The sequence below is a fragment of the Nicrophorus vespilloides genome, unplaced genomic scaffold (assembly GCF_001412225.1).
Source record: "Nicrophorus vespilloides isolate i.1.1-1 unplaced genomic scaffold, Nicve_v1.0, whole genome shotgun sequence".
NCBI classification, from domain to species: Eukaryota; Metazoa; Arthropoda; class Insecta; order Coleoptera; family Silphidae; genus Nicrophorus; species Nicrophorus vespilloides.
In genome coordinates this window covers 4,690-19,381 of record NW_017096853.1, presented here as the reverse complement: position 1 = coordinate 19,381, position 14,692 = coordinate 4,690, and the positions used below count along the sequence as shown (strand labels likewise).

The window sequence follows — 14,692 nt, the reverse complement described above, 5'->3', positions numbered from 1 at the left end:
ACCAAACTTGTGAAAGCACGCCATCACCATCACTTTGGTATAATATTATAATACGCAAATAAATAATACTCGTTACAATTAAGAATATTTACTAAAATACATGCATACTTAAAGATTATTCATATTTACAATGAAAACTATTGCTTCTTAATTGCACTTGTAACTATAGTAATAATGTATAAAAAAAAGTTTCTTTTCTACCTAAAAAGAACATTTTATTAATTATATTATCACAAAAAAAGAATCATCTAGAAATCGCTAAAAAAACAGTCCAATTCACTGGTGGTGTCTTCAAAAATTTGAGAAACACTCTTCTGCGGAGCTTCAACACATCTTGGTTCATTTGTATTAACTTTAGCGAGAAATCGAAACGATTTCAATTTACTCTTCAAATTAGCTTTATGCGCATCATCAGCCTTTCTGTTATTATCTAACATATTATTCTCTTTATCAGGCAAATTCTCGGTATAACTTATTTCGTTCACAATACTGGGAACTACTTTTGGTATTTCATTAGGTAATTCATCAAAAATATCGAGATTACCATCCAAAACTGCTTCTTTTTTATTCAAAATACTTGTTAATTTGTCTGTTATTTCATTGGGATCATCATTGAGATCATCATCGAAATCTGCGCTACACGTTGCTTGATGTTTTGTGTTAGGTTTTTTCTTTAAAATACTGGATAATTTCTCTGGTATTTCATTATCAAATTCATCAAAAAGGTGAAGATCATCATCCAACTCTGCATTTAAATCTTTATGTTTCACTTTTGCTGGTAATACTTCATCCAATTTAGCTTTTTTCGCTTGAAATTGACGATGTACTATATCGTAATTATCTAAATTCTGATTACTTTCAAATATATTTTCTTTTTTCAACATTGAAGTCCCAACACTATCCACTGTACTTGAATCTTCAATAATAATTTTACTGTTGACTAAATTATTGATAGTGCTTCTTTCGAAATGTTGTACATCTATTCTTTCACATCGCATTGGCATTTGCGTGAATATTTCATTAGGTTGATTTAAATAAATTTCTTTCAAAGAATAAATTGTTAACAAATTGTTTCGTGTTATTGTTATGCAATGGCTTCTACCATAGCTCATGTTGAGCACTGAAAAATCCCTTAAGACAACAACATTGCCCACTGCGAACTCATTTACGTATTCCTCATATAATTCATGGTGGATTAGGCTTTTCACTTCACCTGAAATTGCAAAATAATTAAACTAATTAAATATAGTAGTTAAAACAAATTACCAGTTAAATCTTTCAAAGTCAACATAATTATTGGTATCTTTCCTTTAAACGAATCTCTGTGCACTACAATTGCAGCTAAGAACGGCATTTTATCATTTGGCAATAGATTGGTTTTTATATAATTTATATTAAATTTGTTGATAAATACTCCAAACTCTTGAGACACTTGCTTCCAGGTGTTCCCCAAGAAGTGGACTTGGTTTGCCACCTCAATTTCCTCTTCCTTCTCATCATTTTCTTCCTGGAAGCTGTTTTCGTGTAGAAGAGATTCATCTTCTAAATTCTCGGGTAAAAATCCTGCGGGTCCAGGAAATTTCCTACGCTTTTCCAACTTGGGTGATACTTTCTTGTTTCTTTTTGGAGGTCTATCGATTCTGATTTCTACGTCTAGCAGATCCTTCGAATAAATAATAATGTATTATTATTACATGACATTAATTAAAAACTTTGTTACTTACGTTCAAGGAAGAATCGCAATTTTCAAACATTTTCACAGCTAAGCTTGTTTTCTCATTTGACAAGCACTGCTGACAACTGTAAATAATGTAAATTTAGAAACACCAAAAGGTAACTTTAGCAAGTAGCAAGAAAGCATCTAAAGACAGATGTGAGTAACAATGTGATTAGTAGATGGAAAGTAATAAATATGTTGTAATTGAAATGTTGTGCAATTGATTTGATCGGCGTAGTATTTCAATGCCAATGACGCTTGCGTGCTGTAGACATGACGCAGTTGTCTTCATGTTGTTGTTAGGATAAGACGTGAATCTTTGCACGTATCTCCACGATAAATTCAGAGTGATCCAACCGATTGCTGCATTCCATTTGACCATTGCAGTCTACTGATATTAAAGCAGGTAAGCTGAAGGTTGAACAAACTTTTCCACAAAACCTATTCAGGTATAAAAAAAAAAAACAAAGAATTTAAAAATGGCCACCAGCTGTGTTTTGAATGTGACACTAACAAAACAAACTGCGTTGCCAAATTTTGTTTTGTTTGTTCGAATTCTGGTATTTCTATACCAGTTAATAATTGTGCATGTCGACTCATAAATCCAATCACTTCTGGAAACGTGAGTAATGCACGTAAGGCGATTCCACAGGAATTGTTTGTTATTGAATATTTGATAAGAAATTGTTATTATTCGAATCGAGGCCAGTGCGCATTATATTTGTTTTTTTTGTTTATTGTCTTCTGCTGTCAGCGAGATTTTACAACGTTGCCAAACATTGTATAGAATATGAAATTCGATCTGTATTTAATTAATTAACTTGCAATCGATAGCACGATGATTAGATCCGCTTCAAGTTTGCAATTAGTTGCACGTTCATAGAGTAAATAAGCTAATATTGTTGAGTAATGCATATTTTTGAACATCAAGTTATTTATATTTATCGTACATTTCTATTTTGGTTTGGATATGCACGGTTCAAGTTCAAAATGCAGCAACTTTTTTTAATACTCGTTTAACGTAGTTTGTTTTCAATGGAAGCGCACTTCGTAATAAATCAATTTAAAATCTTCAATGATTTAATTAAGAGAGGTTGAATGTTAATGATCTTAGATTTTTTTTATATATTGTGTATGTAAACAAAACAATGCAGGTGTAAATGTGGCAACTGAGGGTCCTGGGCAACGACCAATAGCGGCGGCGCATTCATCGATTGTTTCGTATTTCGTCCTCCTTCCACCAGTCGACTTTTGTCACTCCTCTCTCTCTTTCTATCCCAGCCGTTCATTTCTGATCAGTGTAGGTGTCATCTCTGTTTTAGTTAGTTTCAGTTCGTAACTGAAGGCAAGGCAGACAGCAGCAAATTCGTCGTTTCCGATCGGTGACAGCCTGAAATTACTGTCAAGATGAAATTCCAATACAAAGAGGAGCATCCGTTCGAGAAGAGGAAAGGCGAGGGTGAGAAGATCAGAAGGAAATACCCAGACCGCGTTCCGGTAAGTGTGACAATCTGAATGTTGTGCAATTCGCGACGAATTGTGCAATAGCTGCTGTTTCGCGCGGCCCTCTTTGTTTTGTTCGCAATATTTTTATTTTGGTCTCTCCTTTTAAAAATGGCCGCCGTCAAAATAATAACAGAGGCTCCGAACAGCTGTTCTTCGCATAGACGTAACAATTATTTTCCATCTTTGTTGTGTCTAGGTCATCGTGGAGAAAGCTCCGAAAGCCAGGATCGGTGATCTGGATAAGAAGAAGTATCTGGTGCCATCCGATTTGACGGTGGGGCAATTCTATTTCCTCATCCGCAAGCGTATCCACTTGCGGCCCGAAGACGCTTTGTTCTTCTTCGTCAACAACGTCATTCCGCCAACATCTGCCACTATGGGCTCCCTATATCAAGTAATTATCAAAACATGTTTCATCCTTAAATAACAATACTCATTCAACTGGTTTTTTTTTTGTTGTTGCAGGAACATCACGAGGAGGACTTTTTCTTATACATAGCTTATTCTGATGAAAACGTGTATGGAGCCACCGTTTAAGTTGCTCCCCGTTTTTTAATACCAAGACCTTCTCTTCTCCACCTGCAGTTATAAATATCCACTTTTTTTTTTTTAAATATACCCATAATTGAATTTAGTTGGTGAAATGTATGGAAATTTAATAGATATATCTTGGTAAAGATCAAGTTCACACTGATTTGCGCTTTTTCTATACTTTCTTTTGTTTAAATATTTATTGTTGAATTTCATTTTGCGCTACATTTGCCAATGATGAAACATTGACGAAATTAGCCGTAAATTCAATACAAACAACAACAACAAACAAAAAAAAACGAGAATTTATTGTTTCTCATTCTGATTCAACTTCAAATTAGTGAATTAGTCTCTAGGACACTTTATTTTTTTTTTCAGTTTCTATTAACGATTATTATTTCTGAAAATCGACTTAGTTCATATATTTATTAGTTATTAAGTATGTATGTGATAAAAGAAAATAAGTGAATGTAAAGATTATTTACAAATAATATTTAAGTGTGTAAAAGATGTTGGCATTCTTATTTACTCAACCCATTTATAAACTTTTTATTTCAACAGTAAGCAAACCTTAAATTCTATGGTATAATTATAAATTTTATATGTAAAGATTTCAGTGGGATTAAAAATAATGCTTAACATTTTCTCACATAGATGTATAGTATATACACAAGAATTGTGAAGCATGAGGGAATACATAGTTTTTTTTTTAATTAATTAATTATATGTAGTTACTCTGTTCTTTCTTACTTTTGGAAAGATTCACTGAGTTGGAGAAAATTCAGTCGGTTCTAAGATTCTGCAGTGCATCTCTCTGATCAACGGCACCGTGTAAGCAACGCATTCGTCCCAACCTGGGGATCTCCAAGCACTTTGACGCGTTTCCTTGCGGGATGTTAAATCCTTATAACCTGAAACGCAATAACATTAGTCGTTATGTTGTCTCATCTAAAATAGCTACATACTAGTCAATGTTTGTCAAGTATATAAATCAGTATTTTTGTACGTGGGATGTAACTTTCCATGAATACCACAGCTTGTTTCGCATGTACTTAGCAAGTAACGCGCTTATGAATAAATTAAATCAATATTTCTATATTTATCTTCCCTCAAATTCCTAACACATATTCAAATAGTAAAAAATGTATACGTTCAAGTATAGTTCCAATAACATGCATAGTTCCGCTTCGAATTATTTTTTTTTTAGATATTTTTCGTTTATACAGTTAAGTCTCTTCTTGTGCAGTTTAATTCTATTTAAAGTCATTTCAGAGAGAGAGAGAGAAGTCATTGTGTTTGATGATGAAAATATTTACACTAAACACAAACAATAAATATTGACAAAACCAATTTAGAAGTGATATTGTCAAAATCTATGTACTTGCAAAGTAGCGAACGTTTGATGTATAAATCATTGATAAATAAAAACAGTATTACAACATTGTGTAATGTTACGAATTGAATAACTCATCTGTTCTAGTAAATTGACATTATATTTGTCTGATAATGTTTACTTGGGTTTTCGGCACCGCACTAAAAACTACCTGCTGCTAAAGATGACGAAAATTTAACAGTTGTATCTAGGTAAAGTAATATTGTTATATAATTGCACTAAACAATTATTAATATTTACCTTTTATCGGAATAAAAATGAAATCACTTACACCAAATATGATGAACATTGTAAAGTCTTCCAATTTGCGAAAAGAATCCGGCAAATGCCTCGTGATTGTTCTGTCTGTGATTAATGGCCCTAGCCCAATTGTTACCCCATTCAATCATTGTACCTGGCTTAAGAGCATAAGACCTTATCTCGTAAATATTCTTCGTTGATCTTGACTCTATTTGCGGCCAGTAACTGAACGCCAAAAGGTATTGCAGATGTCTGGAACGCACCAGCTCTGACTGCTCTTTATAAAGCTTCATGTAATCCTAAAGAAAAACACACACACACAAGAAAAATAACATTAATTATTCTCATCTACATAAACGTTTAGCCTTTACTTGATTATCATTAAGCACAGCACTCATATCATCAATGGTTTGAAATCCACCTCTGTATTGCCAGAGATGTATAGCCTGATCCTGATCTCCGACATTAACAGTCCATGAACCAACCAATTCCACATCATTCTCTAACTTCTTGTGAGAGGTAACTAAAGCAACAGTGTTCTTCCTACAAAAAGGAATTAGACCTGGCTAAAAAGATTGTACAGATTTATCATGAGAAATTACATATTTTTAATGTATTTATGGCGGCTATCTGGGCGGAAATTGTGGGTCTGCAGACCATAAACAATGTCCTTATCACTGAGCATTCTGCTGTGCGATTCTTTGGTTGGTTCAATCTTTCTGACAAGCAGCTTCGAGAGCCAAGCATCGTTATGAGCTGGTGACGTCGAGATAGGCCTAAACGGAAAATAACATGTAATTTTTTAATCAACAGTAATTGTAGCATCATTACCTGATCAATTTAGGCACAGATCTGAATCCTAGACTGATCCCTAATTTGCTTGCCATATTTCGATAAAAACAACGGCCTCTTCCTATCCAATAGCGTTGAACGTAAATGTAAAACAACACTTTCAGAGGATCTACAGAAATCAGGAAAGAAGTTCTACTATCGTCGTAGTATTTTGTGGAAACTTCCAATCGCAGCAGGCCACAGAAAATGACAAAAACAACATCAGCAATGACAAGCATAGAACAACAAATCCGATATTATGCAACCCAATTATCCAATTGCAATCTACTATAAACATTTTATATTTAACACTTTTAAATGAATACAGATTCCTTTGAATTACTTATAATAAACATCGATATTTAAATAAAAATAATAATTATCAATAATAGTTCAAATACAATGTTTTTGAACTATTTACAAAACTTAATGTAATGTCATAATCAGCTGGTTGGTATCAAAGATTTTGGTAGTAATATAATTTTTAAATTACAAAATAATGAAAACGGTTTATGTTACTGTTAGAGGATACTGTCAAGAGTTTGATAGGTTTTCAGTAAATTCTAATGGTATAAGTGATGTAATTGGTTGCATCGGTGGAGCTGGCGAGGGAGAAGTTGTTCCCAGTAAAAAGGAATACCGCGTGAATATTCATGGCATTACCTTATATTATTTGGTAGAAACGTTAAAAAGTAATGGTTCGTATAGAATCAAGTTCCTGGAGAACTTTAGAGACCCTCAGATCAATAGGATCAGATTCAACCTAGTGGAATTCAGCGAGGAACATGAAATTCTGGATTATTCTTGGTAAATAATAGTGAATGTACAACATTGTAATTAAGCTATTGAGAATTTATTTTAGGAATTCAAAAACAAGAGAATTGGTGAGGGAACGTTGCGAATTGGATAACGCCTTATCGTGGTTATCAACGTTGGGAGGAGCATTCTCAGCGCTTGGAGATTATTTTGTCGATAGAGCTAAAACGGCTGGCAAAATATCCTTACATCAGCTGCAATTAGCGCTTAAAGTTGGTGATCCATTAATAGCGGCTCGCTGCAGGTTATACTTCAGTTTGAGCTTGATCCAGCAGGGAAAATACAAAGTTGCAAAGGATATCGTTATGTACGAATACGATAATGCCAAGCATGGGACCGACGTCAGATTGGTGAGGATGTGTAAAGGCATTTGGTCTAAACTGTCGTATGAAAGGTCTTTGGCCATAGCCAAGAAAACTCATTGATGTTTGTTGATTAAAAATTAATTTTGGTAAGAATGTTCGTTCTCACTTCATTTCTCTCTCTCTCTCTCTTTTGAACATTTAAAGGTATCGAGTTTACTTTTTACTGCGCTAAAGTTCCCATCGGATCCCAAGCCGGCAGCACAACAGGTTCTTGTTTGAATACGTCCATAACGTCCTCCGGAACGTACTTCTTATCGACGACAACTTCGAAGACGAATTCGTTGAACCATGGCACTGTCATTATCAAATAACCTTTTTCTCCCCTTTCTTCACCCCACGAGTTTTCAATTCTCAATTTAGTTACCTCATTTTCATCCTGTAACACAACGTTTGATTTTAGACATTTACAAAATAGATGATAGAGAATAAACTTACGTTAGTGTTAACTGCAGTAAAAACCATTGCGTGAGTCATTGCACTTTCTCCATATAACAAACGTTCAGCTTTGGTGAGAGTTGTTTGAATATCAACTCCAAATACCAATGGGAAATCATGTCTGAAAATGACATAATATATAATGCAGTTCTATATTGTAAAAAAAAAATGTATACATACATTTCAAGGTCTTGGATTCCTTGTTTAGGAGCAAACCTCTTCGACACCTCACATCCAAACCAAACAGCTTCGCCATCCTTAATACTTGCTTTAACTAAATCCAAGAGAACATTGGCTGGTTGATTGTTGTAAATGCAAGCTCTACCACCAACAACATTTCCAAGACAATCGACTGTGTAACTTTTTCCAAATGGATTCGTTGGCCTTGGGTCTGTGACCAGGCAGACCTTATCATCCACATTATAAATAGGTTTCACATGATTCTCATAGAAATCTTTTGGCGAGATTGGGCCAATTGTGTGATAACCCTTGTTCTTATCATAGTAATTCCATGTGAATGTTTCACTTGGAATACCTAAGCAGATACCCACAATCCTGAAAATATTCTCCATTTGGTATTCAATCAACAGCCTCACTTCGCTGTCTCCTGCACCTTTAGCTAATAGGTCTCTAATTGCTTTGGCATATTCACACAGCTAAAAATACATATTATAAATATACACTTGTAACACTATTTTAATTGTTATTAGTTACTTTGCTTTTCAAAATGCGATTCATCTTTAAACTGGCCTCACAGCTGAAGGATTCAGGGAAACATTTCTTTGGCATTAAACCATGCTTATTAATAACATTAACAATCATATCCCACTGCCCTCCATCAGTGGTTGGATCCTAAAAGTTTACATTATAAACCAAACTATAACTTTAACACTTCTGAAAGGTACTTTACATGCAACAAGAATGACATTAATCTTCCATCAACTGCTTCATTCCTTTTGGTCACTTCAACAACATTGTTGAGGAAGAAATGGCACCTCTCAATTTTATCCCAGAAGAATAAGTAACCTTGTGAGAATTCAAAATCTTCAATGTTGAGCTGCTTCATAAATGGTAACCTGATCACATTGAGTGTGGCAAAAATCCAGCAACGGCCACTACTTTTCTGATTGGTCATTGGTTTACCTTCATCAACCTTAAACGGAAGTTGCATTGAATTATTTATGCAAGGAATGTTTGATGTGTTTGCAACTCTTACCTTGTGATTGAACACATGCTGGACATCCTCCAATTGTTTCCTAGATAGGCAAACATCGAATGGGTCTACTCTGCTGCACACGTTCTGGGCAAGAATGTTCTTTGGGCTGTCATAGAATGCGCTGCGAAACTTCTGAAGGGTTTCTTTGCTGAGAGCTAAAAAAAAAAATAAAGCAATTCATGCAAATGGATGATGAAAGTGAAAAGCAAATAATGATGCTTACTGGACCCGCGGGCAATTGTAGCAAATCGCAGAGCGCCGCGGAAAATTCCAGTAGTGATCATTTTTTTTTGTTTGTTATACTATAATTAACTTTTTTTCGTTATAGACAAAAATAAAATGGTGATTTTGGTTACTTACGTGAAGGATCCATTATTTACAGGGCGTTTGAGGATTTTTCAATTGCAGAACAAATACAGCGAATCGCACTACAAATAAGTGTTCACAAATTTGCGAGATATGTGATGATTGCTGTGCGAAGTGATAGGCACTTTTGCGTTGACAAACACAACACCCAATCCAATCTAACGTTTGTTTAGCAAAGCATGCCAACTTAACTATCCTTCAAATATATATATATGTAATACAGTTGGTAACCTGGTAGGTGAAAATTCAACACCTACCTTGGTTCACACCAGTTTATACCCTTAATTCAGGATTCACTTAAAAGCGAATGAATCTTTCGCTTTTTACTAAAAAAAACTCTTACCATTTCATTTAGATTGTCTACAGAGTTTTACCATTGATTAGTAGTTAAAATTATAAATGTATGATCTTTAATTGCTTAAAATTAATTATAAAGTTAGAACTGCTATAAGAAAGAACATTTATACTAAATAATTGAAATAGTTTAAAATAATTAAATTGAATATTAATAATAACAAAAAAAAAAACAATAATGTGAATAACAGAAGGATTTTGAGATTTAGATAAGGCAGAGAATGCAGATTATAAGGAAAACACGTACAATGTTGGAAAATCATATATCCTATTATGAAATTTATTTATTTTTACATTTTAGTAGAAATTGGTTGACAATAGTTAATTTACAGTCGGTAGATGCATCGATATTTACATCCTTTGTCAGCATGTAATGTAAGCATTCTGATCTAAGTCATGATACAAATACAGTAAGTCTTCAACTTATGTATGCAGGAAAGCTTCAACACTCAACTTAACATTACTGCAATTGTACATAGATTTATATTATTTTTTTGACTTACGCGGTTTTCGACTTACACTGAAACTGTTGGAACGAATTAACCGCCTAAGTCGAGGACTTACTGTATACAAATATTTATCGTGTACAGTTTTCGTAATTATTTTACTCAAACTATAATAAACGACTATTACATATTTTCTTTTCAATGATTATGTCTTTAATTGAACATGTTTATATTTAATAGGAAGATGACTTACATTATATAATTACTAGAATAAAGTCCACTGCGCGTTGTTTCCTTAAGTAATGAATGACTAACTTATTCGCATATCGTTATCCGAATGTCTGTTATATAGTGATAATCTGATATAGTTTAATTTAAATATTAAATTGATTTTAAGTAATTAATTAAATTAAGTATCCTATTCGAGGTTCCTTAGTGATATCTCTATTGCGGGTAGTTTGGATTCGACTGTAGGAGTCGAAATTCCGCTCTGCCTGGAATCCAGAGTGGCCAATCTGGGTCTCGTTTGCATCGCCGTTCGTCTCGTCCTTATGTTGAACACTCCATAAACGATGGGATTCATGCACGAATTGGTGCATGCAAAAATGAATAGGCCTCTTTGGACCCTCTGGTCTACATGAATAGCTGCCTCTCTATCGTACCAATACCTAAAATAAATTGCAAAAATATTGTAGTTTTTAATGCTCATCGTGTGATTTTGCTTATATTGTGTACATTTACAACATTTCATAGTTTTGTATATTGTTTAATTATAAATTATAAATCTTTATCTATTTACTTGAACTAATTTTGACGAAATCAAGAGCGACGTACAAAACTTTTTGAATGTTGTCCAATTTTTGCAGAATCTTCAAGAATTTAGAAATATGAGTCAAGAGGATGATTAGAATTTATTTCACTTGAATGAATCCGCTATTACCTAAACTATTGTGTCTCTCATTAAACAATTAAATATAAGATTTACGAAACTGAAGAGCTAACACAACTGACAATGAAAGAAATTTAGCAAATAATCAATAGTATCTCAAATTTAAGAAAACTTATTAAAAGATAAGTAATTTTACCAAAAAAAAAAAATCGGTAATTTTGAGCGTCTAAATATTGTGTTTTGTCCATAATATTGGACGAAAAGTTCGTGCCGATTTTGGCTAAGTACCGATTGTCTATTCTTAATCAGAATTATGAAAAACAATGAACTTGTGTATATATTCTAAAAAAGTGAGTTTGAGTCGGTTCAATGGAACTGACACATTTAGTACCCTCGTGAAGGCGAAAGAAGACAAAGTGCATTTTAGACGTTGATACTTTTCTCTTACTGCAGAGGCAAAAATGCCACTAAAGCAATAACTAAGATATATTCTGCTTACGGAGAAGTTGCTTTAGCTAAATGAACTTTAGGAACATAATTATCTAAATTTCGACTAGATGATTTAAGCCTTAAAGTTCTGTTAGTAATAATGATGAAATCAAGACATTAATCGAGTATAATCCAGCTGTAGTTTTCCACAAATTTGGGTCTTTGAAAAATTCCATCAACCTAATAAATAAATTCTGGGAGGATGTAATGTTTAAGTTGCGCGAAAGATGAAAAAAGGTTTATAGATCAAAATTGGTGCATACTTAATTACAAAAATTATATATCTATATATGAAAGTTTTGATTTTTAATTTTCGTGAAAAATCGGCACAAAAACTTTGCTGGAAATCCAATAGTATGTATAAAATCTTTCGTATAAAAATAAATAAATTCAGATAATGAACATCACAATGATTTGTTTCTACTTTGATAGAGGGTTTGAACTTGTCACCTTCATATCGGTTATTATAATACAGACTATTGTACGTAGAATATATGTCTTTTTTTATCATGAATACTGATTCAAATCTTTGGCACACTCGAATATTTTTTGTATTATTTACATGCACAGACGAAAATAACAATTTTCCGATTATTATCATGAGCGCGCTAACGATGTTTACAAATCGCGTGCGCTTTGTTGTGAAAATGGGAAAATTGTGTTTGCAATTATGCCCGATCGATTCGCAGATAAACTCACCACATCATCATCACGTAAAAAGGCGTCCAGCAAATGAAGAAGACGAGCACGATGATGATCGTCATCTTGAGCGTACGGATCTTCGCCTTCCCCAAGAATCCAAGACTCGAGCGACGGATTCGATCGGCTGAAAAATAAATGATTCGTTACGAATGGAAAATCGTTATGAGATTAAGTTATTAACATCCGAAAGATTCTTTGGTTTTCCTGAATATCTCCATCAGGATCGATGCGTACGTGAAGATGATAACGATCAGAGGGATCGCGTACATCATCAGCATACCGAAAGCTGCGTACAGGATTTCGTGCGTGTGCGTTTTCAGTACGTTGTAGGTGATGCATTGCTCGTACCACGTGATGTTCGGATGATGTTCGACTTGGAAGACCATCATCTAAAATTGCAACTTGAACTTGAACAAATCTGTTATGTAATCTTTAACTCGTTTCAACACTTTACCTGAGGCATACTGCAGAGGGTTGCTCCCATCCAAGCAGCCGATAACATGAACTTCCCTCGTCTGTCTATTCCTGTTAAATGCAGAGGCTTCAGTACAGCGTAATATCTGGAACAATCGCATTTGTATTTATTTTGTTTGTTCATTTCATCGATTAATTGCGGATCATATGTTTTTTATTTTCCACTCATCAATTAACCTGTCAATGCTGATGCAGACCAGGACGAAACTGGACAAGTAAAGGCCGAACGTCCTGAAGAACGTCATTATCCTGCACATCGCATCTCCTGCTTTCCATTGGACCGTGTAGGCCCAACCAATCTCTAGCGGCATCGTTAAAAATGTAACCTGAAACAGGTCTCCTATTAAATTTCACCTCCATTTGACAAATTCCACTGTATTTGTATTAGATTTTATTACAGCATCGATCGATGCGATAATAATAGTAAAGAATATAATAAAATGAAGACGAAACCGTCAACCCTTGACAATTTATAAATTAAATGGAAAGAAACGGATACCCTTGACCTTCGCTTCTTCGAATTAATTAATTACTTTAAATCAGGTTTCTTGTTAATTAAGTAAACTAATAGAATCTACGATAGTAGATGATGAGACAAGTGAAATGGATGTACCCGGCGCGTCCACCACGCGACTCTTGATTTGACGTACCAGAAGATCGGCGATTGCTAGATGCATGAGGGCGGTGTTGATGCGCGACGGCGAACTCTTGCGTCTCTTCAGGATGAGCACCAGAACGGTTATGTTACCGATGGATGAGAACACCATCAGTATGCTGTACACTATGATGGAAAGTCTGTGACCGTCATTGAATCTCATGTCTATTGGCAGCGTAGAGTTGTCCAAGGAAACAGCTGACCATTCCAGGAGGTTCCTGTGATCCTCCACCTCAACGTTGATCTTCATCGAAATTGCTGATGCCGCTATACAATATGATGTATCCTATGATCCTCGTTATTGTATCTGCAAAAGTAAACATTCTTTAAGTTTAACGATTAAACGATTAAAAAATTGTAATTTATTTAGATGTAAATTTTACATAAACCCGTAAAAAAAAAGCTTTAAATACTCCGCCAATATCCCGGACTCTTTGAAACCGGACTAATTGAGGAACTAAATACATACAAAAAAAGAAACATTACATATTTTTAATTTGCTCAATTATTAATGAGATTAACTGTAATAAATCTGGACTGATCGAAGTCCCATACCTGTATATTTGTTTTAAAGCTTCAATTTTGTTTCAGTACTTTTAATTTACCAAGAAAATTGAAAGAATACAGCAAAAACAATATAAAGATTTCTGATGCGAGTCTCTAGATTTGATAATATTCATGGTTTATACATCTTTCAATACTTTGAATGAATTTATTCATATTTTTACATTGATTTATCTATTAAAAATAAACTTTTACTCAAAAAATTGTTATTTAAAAATCTATATTTATTTCATATCTTTTTTTCAGAAAAAAATAATAATTTTAAACTTTTTATTATTTTATTTTCACTTACGAAATTATGACTATAAATAATTCGAATGATATTTCTATTTAAATAGTTTCAATTATTGTTATAACGCTTCTACTTTGTTTCAGTACTTTTAATTTACTAAGAAAATTGAAAGAATGCAGCAAAAACAATAGAAACAAACAATATAAAGATTTATAATTTCCTTTGTTTTTGTTTCTGATGCGAGTCTCTAGATTTGATAATATTCATGGTTTATACATCTTTCAATAATTTGAATGATTATATTCATATTTTTACATTGATTTATCTATTAATAATAAACTTTTACTCAAAAAATTGTTATTTAAAAATCTATATATTTATTTCATATTTTTTTTTTCACAAAAAAATAATAATTTTAAACTGTTTATTATTTTATTTTCACTTACGAAATTATGACTGTAAATAATTCGA

At 33.5% G+C, this 14,692-nt stretch overlaps 6 protein-coding genes across 6 annotated transcripts; 2 read left to right on the top strand and 4 right to left on the bottom strand.

The window, feature by feature from the left end:
• Positions 1-107: 107 nt before the first annotated feature.
• On the bottom strand, positions 108-1,968 carry LOC108558319. The gene is made up of 3 exons (XM_017915200.1): positions 1,725-1,968; positions 1,267-1,663; positions 108-1,213 (listed from the first exon to the last, which is right to left on the bottom strand). The coding sequence occupies exons 1-3, from the start codon at positions 1,752-1,754 to the stop codon at positions 249-251; spliced, it is 1,392 nt and encodes a 463-aa protein (XP_017770689.1). The 5' UTR covers positions 1,755-1,968; the 3' UTR covers positions 108-248.
• A 24-nt stretch (positions 1,969-1,992) lies between these two features.
• Positions 1,993-4,071, top strand: LOC108558321 (gamma-aminobutyric acid receptor-associated protein). Its single transcript, XM_017915202.1, has 4 exons — positions 1,993-2,123; positions 3,040-3,214; positions 3,420-3,617; positions 3,689-4,071. Exons 2-4 carry the CDS (start codon positions 3,125-3,127, stop codon positions 3,758-3,760), a joined length of 360 nt encoding a protein of 119 aa, XP_017770691.1. The 5' UTR covers positions 1,993-2,123; positions 3,040-3,124; the 3' UTR covers positions 3,761-4,071.
• Positions 4,072-4,365: 294 nt separating this feature from the next.
• LOC108558320 (protein NipSnap) lies at positions 4,366-6,449 on the bottom strand. Its single transcript, XM_017915201.1, has 5 exons — positions 6,219-6,449; positions 5,990-6,163; positions 5,759-5,930; positions 5,419-5,686; positions 4,366-4,665 (listed from the first exon to the last, which is right to left on the bottom strand). The coding sequence occupies exons 1-5, from the start codon at positions 6,272-6,274 to the stop codon at positions 4,517-4,519; spliced, it is 819 nt and encodes a 272-aa protein (XP_017770690.1). The 5' UTR covers positions 6,275-6,449; the 3' UTR covers positions 4,366-4,516.
• Positions 6,450-6,655: 206 nt separating this feature from the next.
• LOC108558324 (uncharacterized protein F58A4.6) lies at positions 6,656-7,492 on the top strand. Its single transcript, XM_017915206.1, has 2 exons — positions 6,656-7,025; positions 7,081-7,492. Exons 1-2 carry the CDS (start codon positions 6,718-6,720, stop codon positions 7,457-7,459), a joined length of 687 nt encoding a protein of 228 aa, XP_017770695.1. The 5' UTR covers positions 6,656-6,717; the 3' UTR covers positions 7,460-7,492.
• On the bottom strand, positions 7,460-9,602 carry LOC108558323 (bleomycin hydrolase). Its single transcript, XM_017915205.1, has 7 exons — positions 9,411-9,602; positions 9,051-9,205; positions 8,745-8,987; positions 8,549-8,686; positions 8,015-8,490; positions 7,835-7,955; positions 7,460-7,775 (listed from the first exon to the last, which is right to left on the bottom strand). Exons 1-7 carry the CDS (start codon positions 9,421-9,423, stop codon positions 7,560-7,562), a joined length of 1,362 nt encoding a protein of 453 aa, XP_017770694.1. The 5' UTR covers positions 9,424-9,602; the 3' UTR covers positions 7,460-7,559.
• An 826-nt stretch (positions 9,603-10,428) lies between these two features.
• Positions 10,429-13,727, bottom strand: LOC108558318 (gonadotropin-releasing hormone II receptor-like). The gene is made up of 6 exons (XM_017915198.1): positions 13,421-13,727; positions 12,948-13,096; positions 12,751-12,856; positions 12,478-12,685; positions 12,294-12,420; positions 10,429-10,884 (listed from the first exon to the last, which is right to left on the bottom strand). Exons 1-6 carry the CDS (start codon positions 13,673-13,675, stop codon positions 10,635-10,637), a joined length of 1,095 nt encoding a protein of 364 aa, XP_017770687.1. The 5' UTR covers positions 13,676-13,727; the 3' UTR covers positions 10,429-10,634.
• Between the last annotated feature and the right edge of the window lie 965 nt (positions 13,728-14,692).

Excerpts from the sequence above, each read along its gene's own strand:
- LOC108558319 (XM_017915200.1), bottom strand. The coding sequence starts at position 1,754 with ATGTTTGAAAATTGCGATTCTTCCTTGAAC. Across the intron at positions 1,664-1,724 it reads ATTGCGATTCTTCCTTGAAC|GATCTGCTAGACGTAGAAAT; the intron begins GTAAGTAACAAA and ends ATTTATTCGAAG. Across the intron at positions 1,214-1,266 it reads GACTTTGAAAGATTTAACTG|GTGAAGTGAAAAGCCTAATC; the intron begins GTAATTTGTTTT and ends TTGCAATTTCAG.
- LOC108558321 (XM_017915202.1), top strand. The coding sequence starts at position 3,125 with ATGAAATTCCAATACAAAGAGGAGCATCCGTTCGAGAAGAGGAAAGGC. Across the intron at positions 3,215-3,419 it reads AATACCCAGACCGCGTTCCG|GTCATCGTGGAGAAAGCTCC; the intron begins GTAAGTGTGACA and ends TGTTGTGTCTAG. Across the intron at positions 3,618-3,688 it reads CTATGGGCTCCCTATATCAA|GAACATCACGAGGAGGACTT; the intron begins GTAATTATCAAA and ends TTGTTGTTGCAG.
- LOC108558320 (XM_017915201.1), bottom strand. The coding sequence starts at position 6,274 with ATGGCAAGCAAATTAGGGATCAGTCTAGGATTCAGATCTGTGCCTAAA. Across the intron at positions 6,164-6,218 it reads TCTGTGCCTAAATTGATCAG|GCCTATCTCGACGTCACCAG; the intron begins GTAATGATGCTA and ends TTTTCCGTTTAG. Across the intron at positions 5,687-5,758 it reads CTGTGCTTAATGATAATCAA|GATTACATGAAGCTTTATAA; the intron begins GTAAAGGCTAAA and ends GTTTTTCTTTAG.
- LOC108558324 (XM_017915206.1), top strand. The coding sequence starts at position 6,718 with ATGAAAACGGTTTATGTTACTGTTAGAGGATACTGTCAAGAGTTTGAT. Across the intron at positions 7,026-7,080 it reads GAAATTCTGGATTATTCTTG|GAATTCAAAAACAAGAGAAT; the intron begins GTAAATAATAGT and ends AATTTATTTTAG.
- LOC108558323 (XM_017915205.1), bottom strand. Across the intron at positions 8,687-8,744 it reads TAATGTCATTCTTGTTGCAT|GATCCAACCACTGATGGAGG; the intron begins GTAAAGTACCTT and ends GTAAACTTTTAG. Across the intron at positions 7,956-8,014 it reads GGAATCCAAGACCTTGAAAT|ACATGATTTCCCATTGGTAT; the intron begins GTATGTATACAT and ends TGTCATTTTCAG.
- LOC108558318 (XM_017915198.1), bottom strand. The coding sequence starts at position 13,675 with ATGAAGATCAACGTTGAGGTGGAGGATCACAGGAACCTCCTGGAATGG. Across the intron at positions 13,097-13,420 it reads TAGCAATCGCCGATCTTCTG|GTTACATTTTTAACGATGCC; the intron begins GTACGTCAAATC and ends GACCTGTTTCAG. Across the intron at positions 12,421-12,477 it reads AACCAAAGAATCTTTCGGAT|CCGATCGAATCCGTCGCTCG; the intron begins GTTAATAACTTA and ends TTTATTTTTCAG.